Source organism: Cryptomeria japonica, chromosome 1 (assembly GCF_030272615.1).
Source record: "Cryptomeria japonica chromosome 1, Sugi_1.0, whole genome shotgun sequence".
NCBI lineage: Eukaryota > Viridiplantae > Streptophyta > Pinopsida > Cupressales > Cupressaceae > Cryptomeria > Cryptomeria japonica.
This window is the reverse complement of record NC_081405.1, coordinates 142,400,212-142,421,538: the sequence shown is the minus strand read 5'-3', so window position 1 is coordinate 142,421,538 and position 21,327 is coordinate 142,400,212. Positions and strand designations below refer to the sequence as shown.

Below are 21,327 nucleotides of genomic sequence, written 5' to 3'. Positions count from 1 at the left end.
TTTCAGCAGTTGAGCCGCCTCCTGATCATCTACAAGAGAGTTCGCTGGAAATTCCTCAGGATACTCCTGCATGTATCCAGTCGTCAGAGATTGATACCTCTACTTTTGGCTCTGAAGAATTTATGAGGCAATCTTCATGCCCATTGGTTACTGAGAAAACCATGGTCGCCATCCAAACAGATACTCCTCCCAGGGTGACCACGGCTGTTCAAACAGAAACTGTTTTTCCTTCGCTTTCAACAGCTACTCAAGGAGAATTAGTTGTTTTACCTCCATGGCTTAGCTCTTTTACCCCAAAGAGGAAGAAGCAAGAAATCTCTCCTGATGCCTTTGATTATCAGCAACTTAAACAGTCTAGGCCCAATGTTGCTAAAAAGGCCAAGACTGTCTCAAGAGTAACTGTTGACAGCAACAAGATGAAGGTGGCTAAAATTGTTGAACCTCTAGCAGGTGAGCCACTTGAAGAGATGTTAGTTGCTGATTACAAAGTCACAAGGGTTGAATTGGGTAAACAAACGCATGAAGTGGTTAAACATGATGCCCAATATTTTGTAGCTTCACTAGTGCAGCGGTATGATGAACTTCTAGCAAAGAAAAATAAGTTAGAAGAGGAGAACCGGCAACTTGTTGCAGTTGTTCATAAAATTACAAAACCTGTTGTTGAAGGGAGTAATCCCACAAATTCTTCCGGTTCCCAAGAATCAATTCGTGGAATTGAAAGGGCTACTCAGAAAGTACAAGCATTGGATTCTTGAGTTGATCAGCTTCATGATCTATGTGCACAAGTGCTGAAAGACATTTTCCAAATGATGTCTAAGTTGGAAGCCATTGAAGAGAAATTGAATCATACCTCCGACACTTTCAAAAAAAATCTGGAAAGGGTCGAAGATAGTTTGACAATCTGGCGCACCATGCCCCAACAACAGTTGAGTGTTCTTCAAGAGCATGCTATTATTTCTTCCAGAGTCATGTACTTGGAATTTGAAGAACTTTTGGAGAATAAAGCCCTTGTTCTCAAATCCCTCATTGAGGAGATTGATGATGCAATGAGATTGCGGGGTGAAGTATTTCAAGGTATTGTTTCCCATTGTGAGAAGGCTTCTTGCAACATAATGAGTTAGAGTGGAGAGTTGATACCAGAAGAAGTTCTTGCAAATCTACAGATGAGGATTCATGATGAATGGAGAAGTGAACAATTCTCAGCTGCTTCAATTCAAGCTTTGATGAAACATCAAACCTTTTTGCACGAAATCTAGTCCACCTTGGAGAAGAACAACTCTATGCTTCTTCGATGTCATGATACCATTGTGAAGACCATGGTTGTTGCCAAGAACACACACGAACCAAATCTCGTTGAGCTATGAATGATCATCCAGAAGTTCGAAGGATTCATGTCTTCACATACTGTAGCTTAAGTGTTTTTCAACACTTATGTTGTATTTTTCCAGATTGGTAATCTCTAAGTTGCAATTTCGTTTTGACAAGTTACATGTAAAAACCTTTTATAAATTGTCAGTCAAGTCTTTACTTGCACTTTTGTAATTACATGTAAGGCAACTACAGGTTGAGTTCCGTAGTTGGAATAAGTCATATTTAGTTATTGAATAAATCTTGATGGTTGAGAGAATTTCTCAAGTTAGTTGGGATCCTCCCACCTTTTTCTCAAGGCTCCTCTTCTATAAATACTTGAGGGGTCTATTGTAATCTGGATCTTTTTGGAAAGCAAGCAAAAACTCTGCCAAATTTGCAGCAAAGAAGTCTTTGAGCTTTTATGTGTAAATTCAAGAATTGAAAGGAACAGAAGGAAATTGCTCAAGCTTCGAGTCTTTGTGCTACATTCTTGAGTTTGTGTTCTATATTATCTTTCTTGCAAGTGTTTCTTAAAGAGCTTAATCGCATTTGATTTGCAATCTTTGTGCTGCAAGTATTTGAGGTTAATATAAATTAGAATGAATATTCTTTTGAGAGGAGTTGTAAGTCTTTGTGTTTGCACTTATTCTTAAGAGAGTTTAGAAGCAGATTTTGTGAGAAATAGCTATGAGTCTTTGAGCTTATACTACTTCCCATTGTTCTAAGTAGAAAAGAATAAGATATTCCAGTCTTTGAGCTGTTATAATTTGTTCTTGATAGCGTTAGTATAGAAAAGGGTAGATAGGACTTCATATAATCAAGACTTTGAGCTTGATATTGTTGTCCCGTCCCGAAGGAAGTGACGGAAGTATTTGAGCTTTTAGGAAACTTCATTTCCTTTCTCTCATTTCATTTCGAAAGTTGTTACTGTTGTTTTATATCAAATCGCTATCACTTTTCTGTGAAGAGAAAAGGATATTGCCTTTCTTGAAAGAAGAAGAAAGACTGCTGTCCCATCCTATTTTATTTTTAAAGTTGTAGTTAGATAGGGGGAGCCTTCCCTTAATTAGGAGAGTTTTACTCACACACTGTGGTTGAAACCACAATTTTGTATATTTCCCCAAGTGTACAAAATTTTCAACCAACATAAGGAGTATTAAAAAGGAGGAGACCCAACCCATCCGCAGACAAAAACAAGAGAAAGCCAAGCATACCATGGAATCATAAATCAAACTTCCAATATTCAAAAAGGATACAATTGATCTTATCAAACATATATTTATACTAGAACTATTATGACAAAAGAAAGATGTGGACAAAGACAAAATCAAATTAATGGACTTTGTGGCATCCCTAAGGAAGGATACCTTGGATTGGTACAAGAAAACCTACCCTAAACATGATTAAGACAGGGAAGAAGTAAAGAAGGATTTCTTAGCAAATTTCAACACTTTGGAAGTACCATCCGAAAGTGTAAGTAAGATGAGAGACTTGGTGGAGAGAAAAGGAGAATCGGTCAAAGAATATGATTATTCCACAAATCAGAGGAACCACTAGTAGAAAAGCAGAAGATAGAATGGTTCATCTCCAGCTTCCAAAAAGATATCTGGGCCACACTAGACATTAGAATTTTCGATACATGCAACAACCTTGGCTTACCGCATCGAAGCACAACCATGCAAGAAGGTAGACAGAGAAAAGGAAAGTGAGGCAACAAAGAACCTGCAATTGGTGGTTGAACAACTCACTTTGTGCCAAGATATAATTGCAAGATAAGAATATAAGAAAGGAAAAAGTAACAAATGGTGCTCTTACTGCTCATGAGAAGGTCACTTGAGAAATGATTTCCCTAAGGCACAAAGTGAAAAACATGCAGCAACAATAAAGGTAGAACTACAAACAATACTGCAAAAGCTCAAATTAGTGTTTTGTGGACTTTGCGGAGAGCAGGATGATCATGAGACCGACAACTAATCCATCAAAAGCTTTCCACCTAGGAAATGTGGAAGTACACTAGGACCAATGGATCAAAATATGTCATATCTAAAGGGACTTGTACAGGTTTAGGAGACAAATGACCTGATCTGGGGTGAATCTTTATTATCTAGGCTGGACTACATTGGAATTGTGGAGATCCATACAGTACATTGTGACACAACCTCAGATTTGAGTTATCATTGTTCTCTTCATGGTGCATTACAATGGTTTTCCCTCTAGTTGCTTAATAGGAATCACTGAAAACTAGGTTATCAATCCTTGGCTGTTAAAAATGCTCTCTAGGTTACTACACACCAAATCAATCAGCCTTCCGAACTGTTTCAATTTATCAAAGTCTTCTTCAGTATCATCATATGTTAGGATTTCCGCAACATCAGTTTGCAAATTTGCTTCAATGTTCAATGATGTGCTCAATGGTTCTTGTTAGTAGACCACAACATTAGTACCTTCTTGGTTTGTTAAGTCAACTGTTTAGATTTCCTAGCTGGATAGTGTCCCCAAATATTTAATACATAGCAATGCCCCAACTGATTTTTTCGGTTTTATGGCTACACAGACTATTAGATATATATCATCCTGGAACATGATATTGTAAGCCTCAAATACTACTTATGGATTGCCTGCCAATATTTATTCATTCTCAAGGTACTGAATTAGTAAAAATTCATTATATTTTTGTTCAGATTATGTGGGTCAATGTGGAAGGATGCTTATGTTTTTATTTTCATAAAGATAAAATGAATCACCTTTGTATTTTCCTATCTATCACTGCAAAACATCAGACCTGGTGAACTAGTAGCAACTGACAAACTATAAGATGCTTCCACAAAGAAAATAAATTACAAACTCTTAGCAATGCAATATGCTGCATACAAATCACTCCCAAAGAAGAAAGCAAATCATTCAAAACATTATCCCTATCTCTAAAAGTTAAAAACCATTGTTAAAAAAAATTGCAGATATTTATGAAACTTTTGAAAAAAAAAATCAGTGTGTTAAAAAACAAGGTTGTGGTAAATGAACATTTAAAGGCAGATATAGATGTAAATAAAACATCTTTCAGACATACCTCCAAATGAAATATTGGCTGCATCGATGACCTTTCTAATCCCATAACTGTGAGTGAAAATGAAGCATCCCCTTTCTTCAAACTTTCCAAAGTGTGCCCGTAGACGGGACTTTTTTGGTTGATCACATGGCGTACCATAACCCCATATCGAAGGTATGAAACCTGTTATAAAGAAAGTTGATATCATTAGCACTATCCATGGTGAAGTGCAAATAGTATCATGCATGTACAATTAATTAATGAAACAGGTGCCCAGAAAATTTATAAGATTGCGCTTGCACCAAAAGTACTAACACCTGAAGAAACATAGCATATTTATTCCAAAAGATCATTCTCAACATAATTACATTGGACCTGGATTAAGATGCTTGAATAATAACCGATGACACTACAAACTGGTAAAGAAATACTAATTTCCTGAAAACTGTTGACAATAATTTTTCTAATTAATTTACACTGAACTAACCCCGTAGGACCTGATAATATAGGGATGGGGCTCAAATATCATTCTTTATATCAAGGAATGACACAAGGCAGGGCTCCATCTCCATCTATCCATCATGTTAGAAATTAGGGCTCCATCAATAGTTGGCATGTTTGGAGAGTAGAAGCCCCAGCACTATACTGGGGTGGGAGGGAGAGCATTAACCCACCTACACTCTCTACCAACCCTAATCCTGGGATCACGCCCCAGTTTGGAGAATAGAGTCCAGATTCCCTACTATAAACTTTAGTAAAAGGGTGGAGAGTAAGGACAAGAATTCAATAAAGAAATGAGGAGCATCTGTATCAGTCAGATCCATTTCTCCAGCTTACTTTGCTACAGATGTCGAGTATAGAAGTAGGGGGTGTTGCCACCAATATAGAGGTAGGGGCTCAGGAGTAATTTTATTCCTCTTCATCTGACGCTGTAAGGACTCCTTGTTTTCCAAGCCTCCTCTTGGTCTTATTTCCCATCAGAGGAATCGAAAGTCTCCTCTTTTTACATAGTTTATCCCACCTAGTAAAAAATTTCTTCTCCTTTCTTTTCATCCCTCTGATGGTTGATATCCTACCATAGTAAAAACCATCAGAATCATTCTAGCCAGTCTCATTGAAAAATTAGGAGGCCAAAGCTAGGTTGTACCAGCCAGGTGAGCAGTGAAATGAAATCCTTTGCTTGATATGGGAATATAAATGGCATCTTTCAGAAGCCCAAGTTTGTGCCTCTAAAAATTTATAGTATCATTCATGTAGTTAATGTTTATGTTTCGGTTTTAGAAGTTTTCTTTTTGAGATACAAGCAAATACCATTAGATGCTTCTTGTGCCAACACACAAATTTTCTTTTGTCTGAATTTAACATATCATTATATAAAAGACTCTGCCTTGGAGATTAATACATATTCACATAGACATTTCTCAGAGAAGGCAAAGAAACACAAAATTCTATGTAGGATGCTAACAGAGGAAAATTTGAGGAAGATAATACAAATTTTACCTGAAAAAACATTATAAACTATGTTTACACTTGTCAAACCATCTAGAAAAATACAAAATATGATTTACATAAAACACTTATGTTCATGTTCCCCAATTGATATAGTAATTGATAAGACTATTGTTCCAGCAGTCAGTTTTGGTTGAAACCTCCTAAGGGCTTTTTAAAGCTTAATATTTTTGATGTCTTATGAGGGAACCTGCCACCTGTAGAGGCTGGCTGTGTTCTGCATAATGACAGAGGGCAGTTTGTTAAAGGAACCTGTTTTGGGGGTATCAAGATGACCAATGAGGCTGAGTGGATGGCAGTGATTAACGGCCTCAGTTTGGCATGGTCATCTGGCTTCAGGATGTTGAACGCCGAGGAATCTTTTATGGTGGTTGTTGTTGTTCAGGGTTCTCTCTACGAAGTTTTCTCATTTTTGGAAGCTTAAATCCCTTTTGGAAGATGCTTTGGCTCTATGTAGGAAGTTTGCAGATAATTTTTTCTCTCATTGCTACTGAGAGTGCAAGAAGGTGTCATACTTTATAGTCAATTCTGGGATTGGGTTGGATCCCCATATGATGGAGGTCAGCAATCTTTTAGAGGCCTGGGTTGGTTTGCATTTATTTCTTTTGAGCATATAGCCTGCTTGAAGGGCAAGGTCCATTGCACTTTGTAGCATTTTAATTTTATAAATTTAAATATTAAAGTGAAAAAATAAAAAAGCAATTCTATAGAATGTTGTGATATGATTGATGCTTAGGAGGTGAAGGGTGGTATATTTATGATGAGAAGTGGCATGGAAATCTCCTTGCACATATGAGGCTGATTTTCCAGTCACCCTTTCATGATCTCATTTCTTGCCTTAATCCTGTTTTATTTTGTTTCTTGTAGCCAAAAAAGAACTGTTTTGGTTAGTTCCTTGGTTTCTTTGTCTTTTGTTCTCTTTTGCTAGGCCAGTTATAGAAGGATGACAAGGCAACATGTGGTGGGTAGAGTAAGGGACCCCTTCTTTGGATTAAGCTTGTGTCAGATAGAAAGTTAAAGAATATTTTCTTCTGCCCCAACGCTGCTAACTCAAACTGGGAAAGGTTGTGTTGGGTCCAGATGGAATTGAGAATACAGACTCTTTTTGCTCATGCAGCTCCATGGCAGTAAATCTTATTGCCAAGCTGCAAGATTTATTACCCAAGCAGGCCATTCAAGTGGATCATGTCCACTATGCTTCCAGATTTTGTGCCTGGGAAGCCTGTGGAGGGAGGGAGCTCAGTTGGAGCTGCAATGGGTTCTAGGGTCCCTTGTGTTCATGAAGAAATTTAATTCCTGAGGAATGAAATTCAGACAGTCTATCAGCAAAAGAGTGTTGATTATAATTAGGGAATGGCAGATTCCAATTGCCTTGGGCAACATTGGAATCCGAAGGGGGCCAGCCCCTTTCTCCAACGTGTAGGGCTGGGCCCTATACCTCACTTCACTCCACGCTACATAATGAAACCCCACGCTACATGCATAATAATGTGCTTGCTTCAATAGGCCGACCCTATCTATCAAAGCATTTCGGATTAAAGAGATTCAAATTAAATTAAAAGTAATTTAATTTATATTAGGCCGACATAAAAAGGATTTTGCATCACATATATATAAGACATATCTGCCTCATTCAAAAGACAATTAATACGCATCCTTCAAGCGAAATACATATCTGCTAATGATGCGAAGTTCACACATGCCTAAGGATGCGAAGCATACATCTGAGTTCACACATGCCTAAGGATGCGAAGTATACATCTAAGTTCACACATGCCTAATGATGCGAAGTATACAATCTGATTAATGCAAAAGTTGGTGAAGGAATTTATGTGAATCATCCCTGCCAATTAAAGAAGCAAACATCAAGTCCTTGCTGTCATAAAGAAGGCTGAGCTGTTCTAGAATTAAAGTGCTAGGGTTACTGAATCAGTGCAGATCTAAGACACATCAAGAGTGCAGATCTAGGGCTCGAGTCTGAGTGCTGATTGGTGTGTTGAAGGAGCAGACCTGATATACATGAAAGTGCAGACCTGTGGTTGATTCCATCAGCCCTAAGAGCAAACACTTCAGACATCTTCAAGAATCTAAGATAAGTGTTGTAACTGTTATATGAATATAATCCATAATCAGATCTGAGGATCTGTTCTGGCTGGGTTTTTCCTCCAAGGTAACCATGTGTTGTTCTTATTTCTTTGTTCATTTCTATGTCATGCCTAAATCTAGAAATCTCTAAATCTTTCATCTAATCAAACTAAATTTTGATTTCTGAGTTTATATTAATCTGAAAGTAGTAAAAATAACATGGTATCAGAGCTATAGGCTAGATCAACTTTCAGTTTTCAGAATTTAGTACTCCTTTATTTCCGGATTGTTGTCTCATTCACAGGTCAGGTTAATTGGGCTGAAAGCTGGAGATAGGCTTGATGGAAATATCAGAGATAGGTTCGTACTAACCAGTGATCAGATTTAATCATGTAATTTCAGTCTCTTGTCCTTTCCTTCTTTGGTGACAGGTTAGTAAATATAAGGATCTCTCAATAAGACGACTTTGATAACAATGAAAACATTAAATGTTAAATGAACGAATCTTGTATTTTAGTCCTTGTTAAACTGAATATTATAAGAGGACGCTTGGTTAATTAAGGTTGTTGTTAAGGGCTTATTATTTTGCGTTGCAACTTTATGTAGTGGTTAAGATTTGATTTAAATAAGAGTTGCAGATCTGATTTAAATAAGATTTGCAGATCTAATTGTGAAAGGGTGTGTCTCTTGCCAAAGAACATACATGATGAGGAGGTGTGAACTCTCCCTCATATTGAGAGACATAAAGGAAAGAAATCAAAGCATCCAGTGATATCACCTCGGATCGGATCGGATCAGAACTGTTATTAAGTTACAGGCAGTAACATCTTTGTTCTAGGTGGTATGCATGGGGATGTGCTTAATGTATGCTTAATATATGATACCTGATAATGTTCTTATGCAGAATTTAATAATAATATTAATATGGACTGCAATATGTATGACAGTTATACTTAATTTCATATGTATTCATAATACATGTCAAGTTAGTATACTTATAGCCTAATGCTTGTTACTACTGTCAGTATTTAAGAAAGTTGAGAATGGAGTTGTTTCCAAAGAGGGGCAGTCTAAATCCAATCAATAGGATGATTCCCAAGATAGGGTAAGGATCAACGTCCCGTAAACTTTGAGGGTATGGTCCCAAGATAGGGTAAGGGCTTGGAACTATAAACCTTGAGGGAGCCTATTATAGCTTGGTCTCTGAGAGCTTTGGTAACATAGCCATCCCCTTCTTCCTTAGAACTGAAGTAGTAACGTAGGTTGACACTTGCATTAAGAATTATGGATGATAAAATTAATTATCTAGTATGATATAATTAGTTCTCTAGTATGGTAAATGAACAATTTACTTATTAATAATTGATAAATTAATTGAACTATGGAATATCACAAATTGATTCATGTTAAGATAGATTTTGTCTTCTAATCAATTTAGTTGAAGTCATAAGTATTTTGAAATAGATTAATTATGGTTAAAACAAGCCTAAACCTAGTAGGGGAAATTTTGTGTACTTGCCCGTCTGTGACCTGATCAATTAAATAATAAAATTAAATATGGAATGTATGCCCACATTAAATATCTAGTGCTTAATTGTTCCAATGAGTGAGATCAAAACAAAGAAGAAAAGTTGAACTTCATATATCTGTAAAGACATTGCGAACTTGAATATTTCCTCTCTGTTTTGAACTTCGTTTAATTTGTGTGTGCCTTTATCTATGTGCGTAAGGAAAAATAAGCCAGTTACATAAGTATCGCTGCTAATTGAGTAAATGAAGTATTCATTAATGTCATAAATAAGTGAGTTAGGAATTTATTGTTCACAATGCTTGTATTTGTTGTTGGATATCTAGAGGTTGATCTGAAATCCTTTATCGGAATTATTTTATTATATATTGTAGCTTACTAATTCCTATTGATTCATGGAAGTATAGGCTCTCACTATCATTGCTTGGTTAGTATCTTCATTGGTAAGTATACTTCACACTCCTTGTAAACATTCTATCAGTACTTCCTCACCTATGATCTGATTGAGTCTTGACTATCAATTGAATGATTCTATAATGGTTACATAAAACTGACTTTTCAGTTGAGTATTTACTATCATGAAGTGTGAAGTATGGTGATGTACAAGTTTTCAAGGTTATGTGTTACAGGCTGGTTTTTTTAATTTGTGTCACATAAGTATTGTCTCAGCATTCTATGGATCATTGGTTATACTGTTAAAAGAACGCATCTAACTTATCATGACTGTTGTGATCCTCACCCAAAGTCATTTTTTATAACCTCATATAGTAGGTGATGTATGTCGAGGGCCAAGGCCTTACTGACATCATAAATCCATAAGTTTGGATTGATGTGGCTTCAGAGGGAGCTTTGAAATAAGGCATTAGGATCTTCTCACTCAATTAGAATAAGTTTGAGGATATGTCCTGATCATAATTGCACCATGGGTCCAATTCATAAAAGGTGAAGTTGGCATTTCTCATCCTTGTTTATGAATACTTATGATCTATGATGTTTGGCTATCAGTCTGATATTGAGGATTAAGAGGGAGCCCTATGACCTTCAATAACTCTTGGTATGAAAGAGTATTTGATAAGCCTAGGGTTTTTGTAAAGATTCTAACTTGTTCCTTAAAGTATTTCAAATGCTAATTTTGATGATCAAACTCTGACTGATAAAGATAGTCTCATGATTTAATATAAGAAAGAATTAGCTCAGAATTGAGATGGAAGATCTAAACCTAAAATGCATTACTTCTAGGTTAGAAGTGTGGCAAGGATCTAATGAAATCATTCCAAGTCAAGTTTTCTATTGTTATGTTAGAATTATGGATTATAAACTTATATGGAAACTAACTTGAAGAAGTTGAGTATGTCTACAACCAACTATGATCTTGCAGATTCATCTGAATAGAGGCGGGTTGATTGGCGAGTGCTTCAGCTAAGCATATTGTTGCAAGCAAGCATATTTTGATATTTGCAAGACACAATTGATTATGGGCTGAAGCTACTTAGGTTCAGATTGGTCAAGAAGTGTTACGGACAAGGAAAACACTTCAAGCATTCACCCGCTGCGATCTCTTGGACCTACAGGGACAGTCCTCAGTTGCATTAAGTATTACTGTAGCTAAATACATTGTTGCAAGTGTTGCATCAAGAGAAGCAATGTGGTTTCTTAAAATTCTTGTTATGCTGTTCTAATTTATTATCAGGGTTGTATAGAGATACCTGACAATTCAGTGTTTTATGGCAGGACAATCCTGTGTTGTAGATGTTCTCACCAAGTCTCTTGAAGCTTGAGATAGACTTGGAGCTATGGAGAACACCGCCTTGGTTGAGAAGGAGTCTCAACCTCTGTGATACATTGTGTTGTATCAACCACCCTCTGCGGGCAATGTAAGGTGGTAGTGTAATCTTCTCAGGGAGAAGAGTAATTGTTACCATCCTCTGCGGGCAATGTAAGATGGTAGAAAAGATTCTCTCCACCCTCTACGGGCAATGTAAGATGGATCCAGCCTATGCTTGTGTGCGAGCTGAAAGACTATGTTATGTAGTTCCATTCTATGCTTGTGTGCAAGATGGAAGACAACAATATTCTGATTATGTCGATTCCATTTCTTGCTTGTGTGCAAGATGGAGCATTATGTTTATTAGATTCCATTCAATGCTTGTGTGCAAGATGGAGGACTATGTTTTCATTTTATGCTTATGGAGAGCAATGATTATGTATCTCCACTCTATGCTTGGGTGCAAGATGGAAAATTATGATGTTACATTCTTCTTTGGGAGAAGACTAAGGTAAAGACAATGAATGATGGATATGCGTGATCGATGGCATGGAAAGACTCCATGATGTGCATGAATAATTGTGTACGTATTCATGACTTGCAAGTGTGCATGTTAAAGTTTGAAGTCACCCTCCACAGGCAGTACAAGATGGATACTTTGGGATACTTGTTGTGATCCTCTCTCAGGAATATTTGAAGTTGACAGCTAAGTTCGGATTACAATTTAAACATTGTATGTATTACTTAGGGCTGGGCCCTAATCTTGTAACCTGGTTGTAAGATTATCTTTCTCCCTAATTAAGAGGGAGAGTTGATTATAATTAGGGAATGGCGGATTCCAATTGCCTTGGGCAACATTGGAATCCGCCCAAGGGGGCCAGCCCCTTTCTCCAACGTGTAGGGCTGGGCCCTATACCTCACTTCACTCCACGCTACATAATGAAACACCATGCTACATGCATAATAACGTGCTTGCTTCAATAGGGCCGACCCTATCTATCAAGGCATTTCGGATTAAAGAGATTCAAATTAAATTAAAAGTAATTTAATTTATATTAGGCCGACATAAAAAGGATTTTGCATCACATATATATAAGACATATCTGCCTCATTCAAAAGACAATTAATACACATCCTTCAAGCGAAATACATATCTGCTAATGATGCGAAGTTCACACATGCCTAAGGATGCGAAGCATACATCTGAGTTCACACATGCCTAAGGATGCGAAGTATACATCTGAGTTCACACATGCCTAAGGATGTGAAGTATACAATCTGAATAATGCAAAAGTTGGTGAAAGAATTTATGTGAATCATCCCTGCCAATTAAAGAAGCAAACATCAAGTTCTTGCTGTCATAAAGAAGGCTGAGCTGTTCTAGAATTAAAGTGCCAGGGTTACTGAATCAGTGCAGATCTAAGACACATCAAGAGTACAGATCTAGGGCTTGAGTCTGAGTGCTGATTGGTGTGTTGAAGGAGCAGACCTGATATACATGAAAGTACAGACCTTTGGTTGATTCCATCAGCCCTAAGAGCAAACACTTCAGACATCTTCAAGAATCTAAGATAAGTGTTGTAACTGTTATATGAATATAATCCATAATCAGATCTGAGGATCTTTTCTGGCTGGGTTTTTCCTCCTAGGAAGTTTTCCCAAGGTAACCATGTGTTGTTCTTATTTCTTTGTTCATTTCTATGTCATGCCTAAATCTAGAAATCTCTAAATCTTTCAGCTAATCAAACTAAATTCTGATTTCTGAGTTTATATTAATCTGAAAGTAGTAAAAATAACAAAGAGTTGGTTGGGTTTTGTATAGACTTGGCTTTGGTGGTGAAAATGTTGAAAGTTACTCACGAGGGTGGTAAATTAGTTGTTATGAGCTACTTCTCCCTACATTTTCTCTTGGGTGGAGGGTTGTACAGGTCTGCAATGAGCCAAGGTCATTCCTGGTGTGTTGTTCCTTGATCACAACAATGGTTTTGTCCAAGATTCTCTAAATTGTGGAGGTGGTAGCGTGAAGGGTGATGTTTCTGTGTTGAGTATGTGGAGGAAGTGTTGTTGGTAGTGGTGCCATAGCAAGTGCTTGTTAGGCTAACAAAGATCAACTTATAGTTGACTAACCAAAGTGACTTTTTCACTAGTGTTTTTAAGGTTGGCTTTTTTCTTTGCTGACCAAATTATTTTAACCTTCGGGTGAAGTTTGCTAATCTCTTTGTATGGCTTCTGGCTTGCAAGGCTTTAGCCTCTTCAGGTTTGCTTCAATGCTACAATTTTTTTTGTGACATATAAGTTCTTAGCTTTGCATCAGCAAGGACTTCAATAAAACCCTCATTAATTGATTGAAAAAAACCACTTATGTTCATATAAGTATTTATAATCTTTATAATCTCAACCTTTCGTGTGAGATCTACATGAATTGTACAACTGGATTTTTTTACTCCATTTCCCTCAACTTCAAATAACTTTATTCTATAAATGATGGCTTTTGTATTGACTGGGTATTGTCTTAGATCTCAGAATTGTTAGACACACTGCCTTGATAAGCTATCATATATTTATTTATTTATTTTGTTATTCCTAGATGCCTCTGTCCAACCATAGATAACAATACAATTTCTCGAACTTCATTTTCTTTCTGCTTATATGAACCTGAATTTCAACATCTTTTTAACAATACTAAAACACAACTAGTTTATCAATCTACAAAGTGACACTTAATGCTCAATATAAGAGCCTAAACCTTTTATTAAAAAAACACAAGGGGAATTGTAGTACTTCATTTAAGAGTTCCTTTCTTACTGAAACATAATAGAACTTTACCTACATTAACATTTGTCATTTCTCCTTTGTTCTGAGAATTTTCAAATTGTAGCAGCAATGGCAAAACAAATTATTAAAAACACAACATAAATTGGAAGAAAGAAGACAACTTCATATATACACTTTCTATAAGATAACAAGTACAAATTTTGATGTACTTTGTCCTGCATACATAATAGCCATTAATTTAATTTTTCTATGATCTTTCACCCATAATCTTGGGAGATATTGTTAAATTAAATTTGTTTTCTTGAAATGTTTCGCATGGAATGTCAATGATTTAGATACCATGGATAAGGGAGCATATAAAATTCATAATAACTTAAATTTACCAAGGAAATTCCAATAACTCACCCAAAATATCATTCTCTGATGTCATGACTGTATATGAAGTAGAAAAACCCTAATACCATACTGTTACACATTATACGGAAATAATCCAGCACATAATATCCATGTGGCATAGTAAATTACAGAATTTATTAATTGTTTAGTTATGGTCCTCTTCACATATATGCTTACTAAACTGCACTTTAAAATATAATAAAATTGAGTCCATTGATTTTAAAAGTGTTACTTAATAATAGATGTTTATGCAATTTTCATTATGCATTAAAAACTGCAGAGCTAAGTCACAAATAAACTGATCCATTTTACTCCTTGGGATTCAAATGTTCTACTCTGTATTTCTGAAACTTTCACAACTTTGGTTGATGTGGCTCTCTCTTGGTCCAATAAAGTTCACCACTGTTTCTTATTGTACATTTTTCACAAATGCTGACATATATGTTTTATAGTCAATCCTTCATTATATTTGAGATTCGACAAACATTTGAAAATCATTTCACTTGTAACTCGAGAAAGTAATTCTTCTTGGGTTTTTTTCTTTTTTAAATCAACTTTATCATCTAGATATGTTTCTCTACTAGAATGATCTTTCTGGCGTTCCAGACTTTTTTTGGTCAAATGACAGCTGTTTTCATATCTATCAGACAACCAATTATCTCTTGTCCTTGCATCAATTACAATTCAAGATTTCTATGTGGTCAGAGTTTTGGACTAGACTGTTTTCTACGGTAAATTCTTCTCACTTATGTGTTCTTTTTCCCAACAGTTGCAAGCCAATTGATATGTTGCATAGTTCACTATTCTTAGCAAAACCATGATTTCAAGGGAGAAGAAACAATGTATTTTAAAACCACTGCCAGAGATTCCTCACTGTATTATCATCTTTATACTTGAGAAACAAATGTCTCCAACATGTTTGTTAAAAATATTAAGTAATTGATTTTTCAAAAAATAAAAAGTACCTCTGGGCGAACTAGCTCCAAATCGTGAGTGGAACAAAATGTAGAACCATCTGGAAGTTTATTGAATATTCTAAACGTCAAGCATATCTTTGCATCAACAAGCTCACATGGTGTTGGTCCAGTCAAAACCAATCTTACTGCAAATACCCTGTACCACACAATAAGAGTGCAATGCTAATAAAATGACTATTACAATAATGTGATTATGATGAATATGAAACCTTGTAAACCATACAAGGGCACCAAATAAGTCAAAGAAAATTTATTAAAAAAATGAAATCATAGAAAAGTATAAATTATTTACATAGCATATTCATTAACGAGTTAGCCATCTATCATTGCTATTTGTGGGTCATCCCTAACTTTTATCAGTTAATTATAAATGATAATTTACTATTACAAAATTGAATTTGTGAACGGTTATATTATTTTTTATTTATATCAACATGAAAGTTTTAGTTTAAGCTTCAATCGATAAGTTATTTCATTATTATTTCAAGTTTTTCTTAAGACTGGATAGCTTCTCTATCTTATTATAATTCATATATACTAGTACTACTATAGTAGCAATCCATTTACTTCGCATTTGCATGGCAAACTAATAGTTCAAATGGAATTCAATTGCTCAGGTTTAAAATGGGAAAAGTTTGGCAAAAAAGCTATGAAATTCTCCCTTATTGATAAAATAAAATGCATACTATTTAGTAGATATTGTTTTCTGAGTAAATTTACATGTAATGAATACACTTTCATGTTCATTTTTTATTTGTGTGGCATCTTAACAAGAAATAATTGACACTACTAAAGATAAAGTCATAAATAATTTATTGATATTTTGCAAATCTATATTCATGTTTTTTAGTTTGTAAACATTTTCATAATCACAAATGTTATATGGAAATTCACAATTTGAAAGGTTGGGTTTGAACATTTGGGGAAATAAAACATATAGTCATAAAAGTTGAATCAAAGGATACCATCCTGTTGTGACCATTTCACACATCGCCCCATTAGAATGGGGACCCCCTCTTTTGTTTTGGGTTTTGCTTTCGGTTGCTTGTTTTCTCTCTGCTTTTAGGATTTTGCGTGAGTGAGTGGTCTGTCTAAGCCAGCTAGATTAAGGCTAAGCCTTGGAAGCTCGTTTTTTAGGTTTCATTCAAGTTAAGTCTAACCAAGTTTTGGAATGGTTAATAGTCTACCTGAAGATTCAAGATTGTCGGAATGAAGTATAGCTTTCAGGAGAGTCAAATTGGTTAGGTCAGGGATAGGGCAAGTCTCAGGTCAGGTCTAGATTGAAGGAGGGTTTTCTTTTTAAGGTCCTGTTTGTTTCTGAGTCTGAGTAAGCTAAGCATGGTCAGTGAAGAAAGGGAGTCCAGTCGGCCAAGTTAAATAAAATGAGATGGATTAAGGGCCTAAAAACCTAAATTCGCTCTTGACCCTTCCAGAGGGCCCAGGGCGAAAATCTTTAGTAGACTGGATTTCCTTCACGATTTTGGCTGAGTTTTGACATGTTTTTGCCTAAGGATGAGTTTGACCGATTTTGGAGAGCCAGATGATGCCTAAAACCAAATTTCGCTCCTGACCCTTGCTGAGGGTCCAGAGCGAATTGCATCCTAAACACTTTTTCTTGCCTTAGATGAAAGTGCAAACCTTTTCTTGGCCTAGAAAATGATCTAACCTTGCCTTGTGAAATGGTTTGAAACTAAAAAATTGAGCGAGTCGCTCCTGACCCTTCCAGAGGGTCCAGGGCGAAAATGCTATTTGAGCTTATTTGACATAAATTCTGGCTAACTTTTTATGTGCAGGGCATCTTGGAGGAAAGATTGGGCATCATTTGATACATTTGAAGATTTGAAAGCATGGGTAAATGAGGAATTTTGGCCAAGAAGGGGAAATTCGCTCTTGACCTTTCCAGAGGGTCCAGGGCAAAATTCCCAAATGCTCCTATTTTTGAAGTGAAGAGGGTCAAGTTTTGGGCATGAATGGAACAGGAACAACTCCCTTCACCCGCTTGAGAAAGTTTCAACTTGAAAAGATGAAGGACTTTGTTGAAAACCTAAAATTCGCTCCTGACCCTTCCAGAGGGTCCAGGGCGAAATTCCTTTTAAGCACATTTTTTTTGGTTTTTCTTGGATATAAAATCCTATTCATAGCATAGTACAAGATGAAATCTTACTTGGCAAAGAGGTTTTAAGGTGAAAAGTGAAACATTTTGGGTCAAAATTGCAAAATTCGCTCCTGACCCTTCCAGAGGGTCCAGGGCGAAAATCTCTATTGGAGTCATTTCTTGCCTTGTTTGGTCAAATTGAGGTGTTTCAAGACATGATGAAAGGAAGAAGGAGCATATTGTAACCCTTGGGCCTATTTAGGAAAGATGAAAATGCAGGATTTTAGCCAAGGAGGTGAATTTCGCTCCTGACCCTTCCAAAGGGTCCAGAGCGAAATTCCTTGCAAGCCTATTCTTTTGACCTTGTTTTGGCTTGAGACCTTATCCCTTGGGCGAAATATGATGTTTAGTGGCCTCTTGAGGTGATTTTGAGTTAGAAAAAGGAAGAATCAAGCCCATATCATGAAATTCACTCCTAACCCTTCCAGAGGGTCCAGATCGAATTTTCTCAAAATCACTCTTTGCTATCAAGTTTTTGCTAAGGCAAGTATGGGATAAGGTGAAGAATAGAAGGAATTACCCCTGGAAGATAATTGAGATGAAGCAATTGAGCCTGGAAGAGATTTTCGCTCCTGACCCTTCCAGAGGGTCCTGAGCGAAAATCCTCAAAGTCATCCTTTCTTCTGAATTTTGAGCTAAACCAAGCTTAGACGTGGGAGTAAGGCAACTTGTTCTATGCCTTGGAAATGATTTGAAGTTGAAAAAGTGAAGGAATTGCCCTAAAACCTAAAGTTCGCTCCTGACCCTTCCAGAGGGTCTAGGGCGAAAATCCTTCAAACACCTATTTTGCCTTGCGACAACAAACCAAGCATGCATGAAGTAAATAAAAGGGATCGTTGCCGAACCTTGTGAGGTGGATTGGAATTGAAATAATGAAGGAGTAAGCTTAGACAAGAAAAATCGCTCCTGACCCTCCCAGAGGGCCCAGGGCGAAAATCATAAAATCAACATGTCCCTTCTAAGTTTTTGCTAAGGCAGGGATAGACCAAGGTTGAAAAGGCCTTTGAGACCACTTGTGAGTAATGGTTTGCTTCAAAACTTGATGATTCTAGGCCAGAGAGGGAAAATCGCTCCTGACCCTTCCAGAGGGTCCAGGGCGAAAATTTGAAAACTCCTATTTTACCTTGCAGGAACAAGACAAACTTGGGTGGAGTGAATAAAGAACAATATTGCCTAGCGAAGAGTGGAAGATTCAACAAAAGTTGACAAAGGAGTAGGCCTAAGAAGGGAAAATCGCTCCTGACCCTTCCAAAGGGTCTAGGGCGAAAAACCCTAAAATCACACTTTTTCTCCTAAGTTGAATAAAACTAAGTCTGGAATGCAATGAAAGAGCCTATTTGGAGTGCCTTGAAGTGGTTGTTGAACTTTGAAAATGAACAGTTTGAGCCCACTTGTGAATTTCGCTCCTGACCCTTCCAGAGGGTCCAGGGCGAAATCATTGGCAAGCTTCACTAGGCCTCAATCCAACGTTGATATTCTCCAGTTTGTGCTAAATCTCCAAATTTGCTAAATTCAAAACATTTGGGAGGATTAATTTAAATTCGCATTAATTAAAGGCATTTTTAATTTAATAAATTAATTTTTAGGCCTTGAATTAATAAAAGATTCCACCTTGGAGGCATTAAAATTAATTTTAAAATTAAAATTTTTAAATGAGCGCTCAAAGGCATTATTTTTGCCTTTATTGGCAAGTCGGCCACCTTTTTAAAAGGTTTTTATTTATTTTTTTACCCCTTTTTGCCAAGTCGGCCTTGGGGAAAAGGAGGGTGAGCGCTCTATATAATAGGGGGGCATTGTTGCAAATTCAAATCATTCATTCATCCCTTCTAAAGTGCGAAATTGAGGAGCAGATTGAGGAGCAAAATCCAGCAGATTGGAGACTAAAATTCCAGAATTTGCTAAGTGTCGGAGGCTAAAATTCCAGAATTTGCTAAGTGTGGGAGACTAAATTCCAGAATTTGCTGAGTGTTTTTTCCAAATTTTGAAAAGCTAGTGGAAGGCGAACCTCTTTTGAAGGTTAATCAAGACAATTCATCCAAGAAGGCCAGCAATTCAATCCTCATCCAGCAAGATCTGATCTTATTTCTTCCATTCACCAAGGTTCATAGTTAGGCTTTCAAAGAAGAAGGTATGAGGAATCAAATTATTTGAAGTTCTTATCCAAGGCTTGTCTTAATTTCATAAGCATTTTTTAGAAAAAGGTCTAAGTCTTGAAAGTTTGATTCCATTCATAGTTAATTGAGAAATGAGGAATTCTGGATTTATCATTAATATCTTAAATCTTCCTTTTGAAGAGTCTTAGTTTCTACACTTTAAGGTATGATGCTTAAGGATTAATTTAGAAATTTTTATGTAGGCATCAAATGGCGACTCCCAAGGCCGGAGGATCTACAAGTCGTCAGGCTCTCATCAAGGAGGATCAGAGGAGTGACGAGTTGGAGACCAGGATCGTGTCCAAATGGAGTAATATCGGAGACACCAACTTAGGAAACTTCAATATGAAGAAGTTTCGAGAGGCCCCCTACATTGGCAAGCCATCACCTTTTGCGAGGAAGATAATAGAAAGTGGCATCATCAAGGCTGCAGGTTTCCCTCCCGCCGTCAAGTGTCATGAGCTGATGATCGAGTGTGCCCGCCACTATGACTCACAATCAAGGACAATCGTATCCAAGGACAGGAACATCTTAGCTTACCTTTCAGAGGAAGCTATAAGCGAAGCTCTTCATCTTCCAGACCATAAAGATATGATTTACAAAAGCTTAGAAGGAGCGAGGTCGATCTATGAAGATGATCCTGAGACTTGTCTGAATCTCATCAATAAGAATTGGTTGCTAAAAAGTTGGCCTCGCCTGAACAAGATTCCCAATACACCGCATAGGATCGACTTCCAGGAGGAATACAGAGATTTGATAACTTTGCTCAATCGAGTTACAGGGGCTCCTCAAGCCTTCTTCTTCGAAAAGTGGATGTTCTTCTTCATTCAAATGATAGTCCAAGGAAAAGGAATGCTTCATTGGATCAGAATCATTAGCAATTGTTTGGACGTGCAGTTAAGAAGGCTAAGACCCACCAAATCATTCCACATGAGCTCATATGTTATATATGCTTTAATTAGAAGTTTCGAGTATGCAGGGCTACCTCACAGAGGAGTGATCGGAAGAGGACCCGGAGAAATAAGGGTTTGTGATTCTTATGTTCATCTGCATCATCCGCCTAGAAGTGACTACAAGTTAGTCAATGACACATTCACGATGAACATTACTAGGATATTGCAAGGTGGGATTCACAATCGTCTGTCTCTGGATGCACAAGACCTTGTGAAGAAGTATGGCGCTTGGTTCATCCAATTTCAAAAGTTCACATACATTAGAATTCAGGGGTGTCCTTCACCTCCCTATATGTTGCCAAGATATCCAACAGACAAGATAGTGCTACTTGAGGTGACTAGACAGTTGGTAGCTTATGCGAAGGCATCCAGACACAAGCATGGAAATGGAATTCCCGTGCCCATCATATTGGGGAATTCAGTTGAGGTGTGTCCTAACATTCAAGCCTCGGAGGATGCAGAGAAGGAATTATCTTTATACTCATTCTCATTCTTTGCCTCGCGGGAGAATTTTGATCCTCATGGTTATATGGAGGAGACAGTCGGCAGGAAGTACAAGCATGAGTTTCAGGTAGAAGACTTTTGGATGAATCTCCTGAGTGATTTAGAGGTTAAGAGAAAGATGCATTCCCGGC

General features: G+C 37.0%; 1 protein-coding gene across 2 annotated transcripts in view; it reads right to left on the bottom strand.

Annotated features, from left to right (window-relative positions):
* The window catches only part of LOC131027577 (uncharacterized), a 193,138-nt gene that overhangs the window by 69,169 nt on the left and 102,642 nt on the right, over positions 1 to 21,327 (bottom strand). For both annotated transcript variants that reach the window (XM_057957663.2, XM_057957662.2), the window contains exons 5-6: positions 15,420 to 15,567; positions 4,418 to 4,579 (exon numbers count right to left, since the gene is read on the bottom strand). In XM_057957663.2, the coding sequence (XP_057813646.2) occupies positions 4,418 to 4,579; positions 15,420 to 15,567 (310 nt within the window). The remainder of the gene's footprint in view (positions 1 to 4,417; positions 4,580 to 15,419; positions 15,568 to 21,327) is intronic.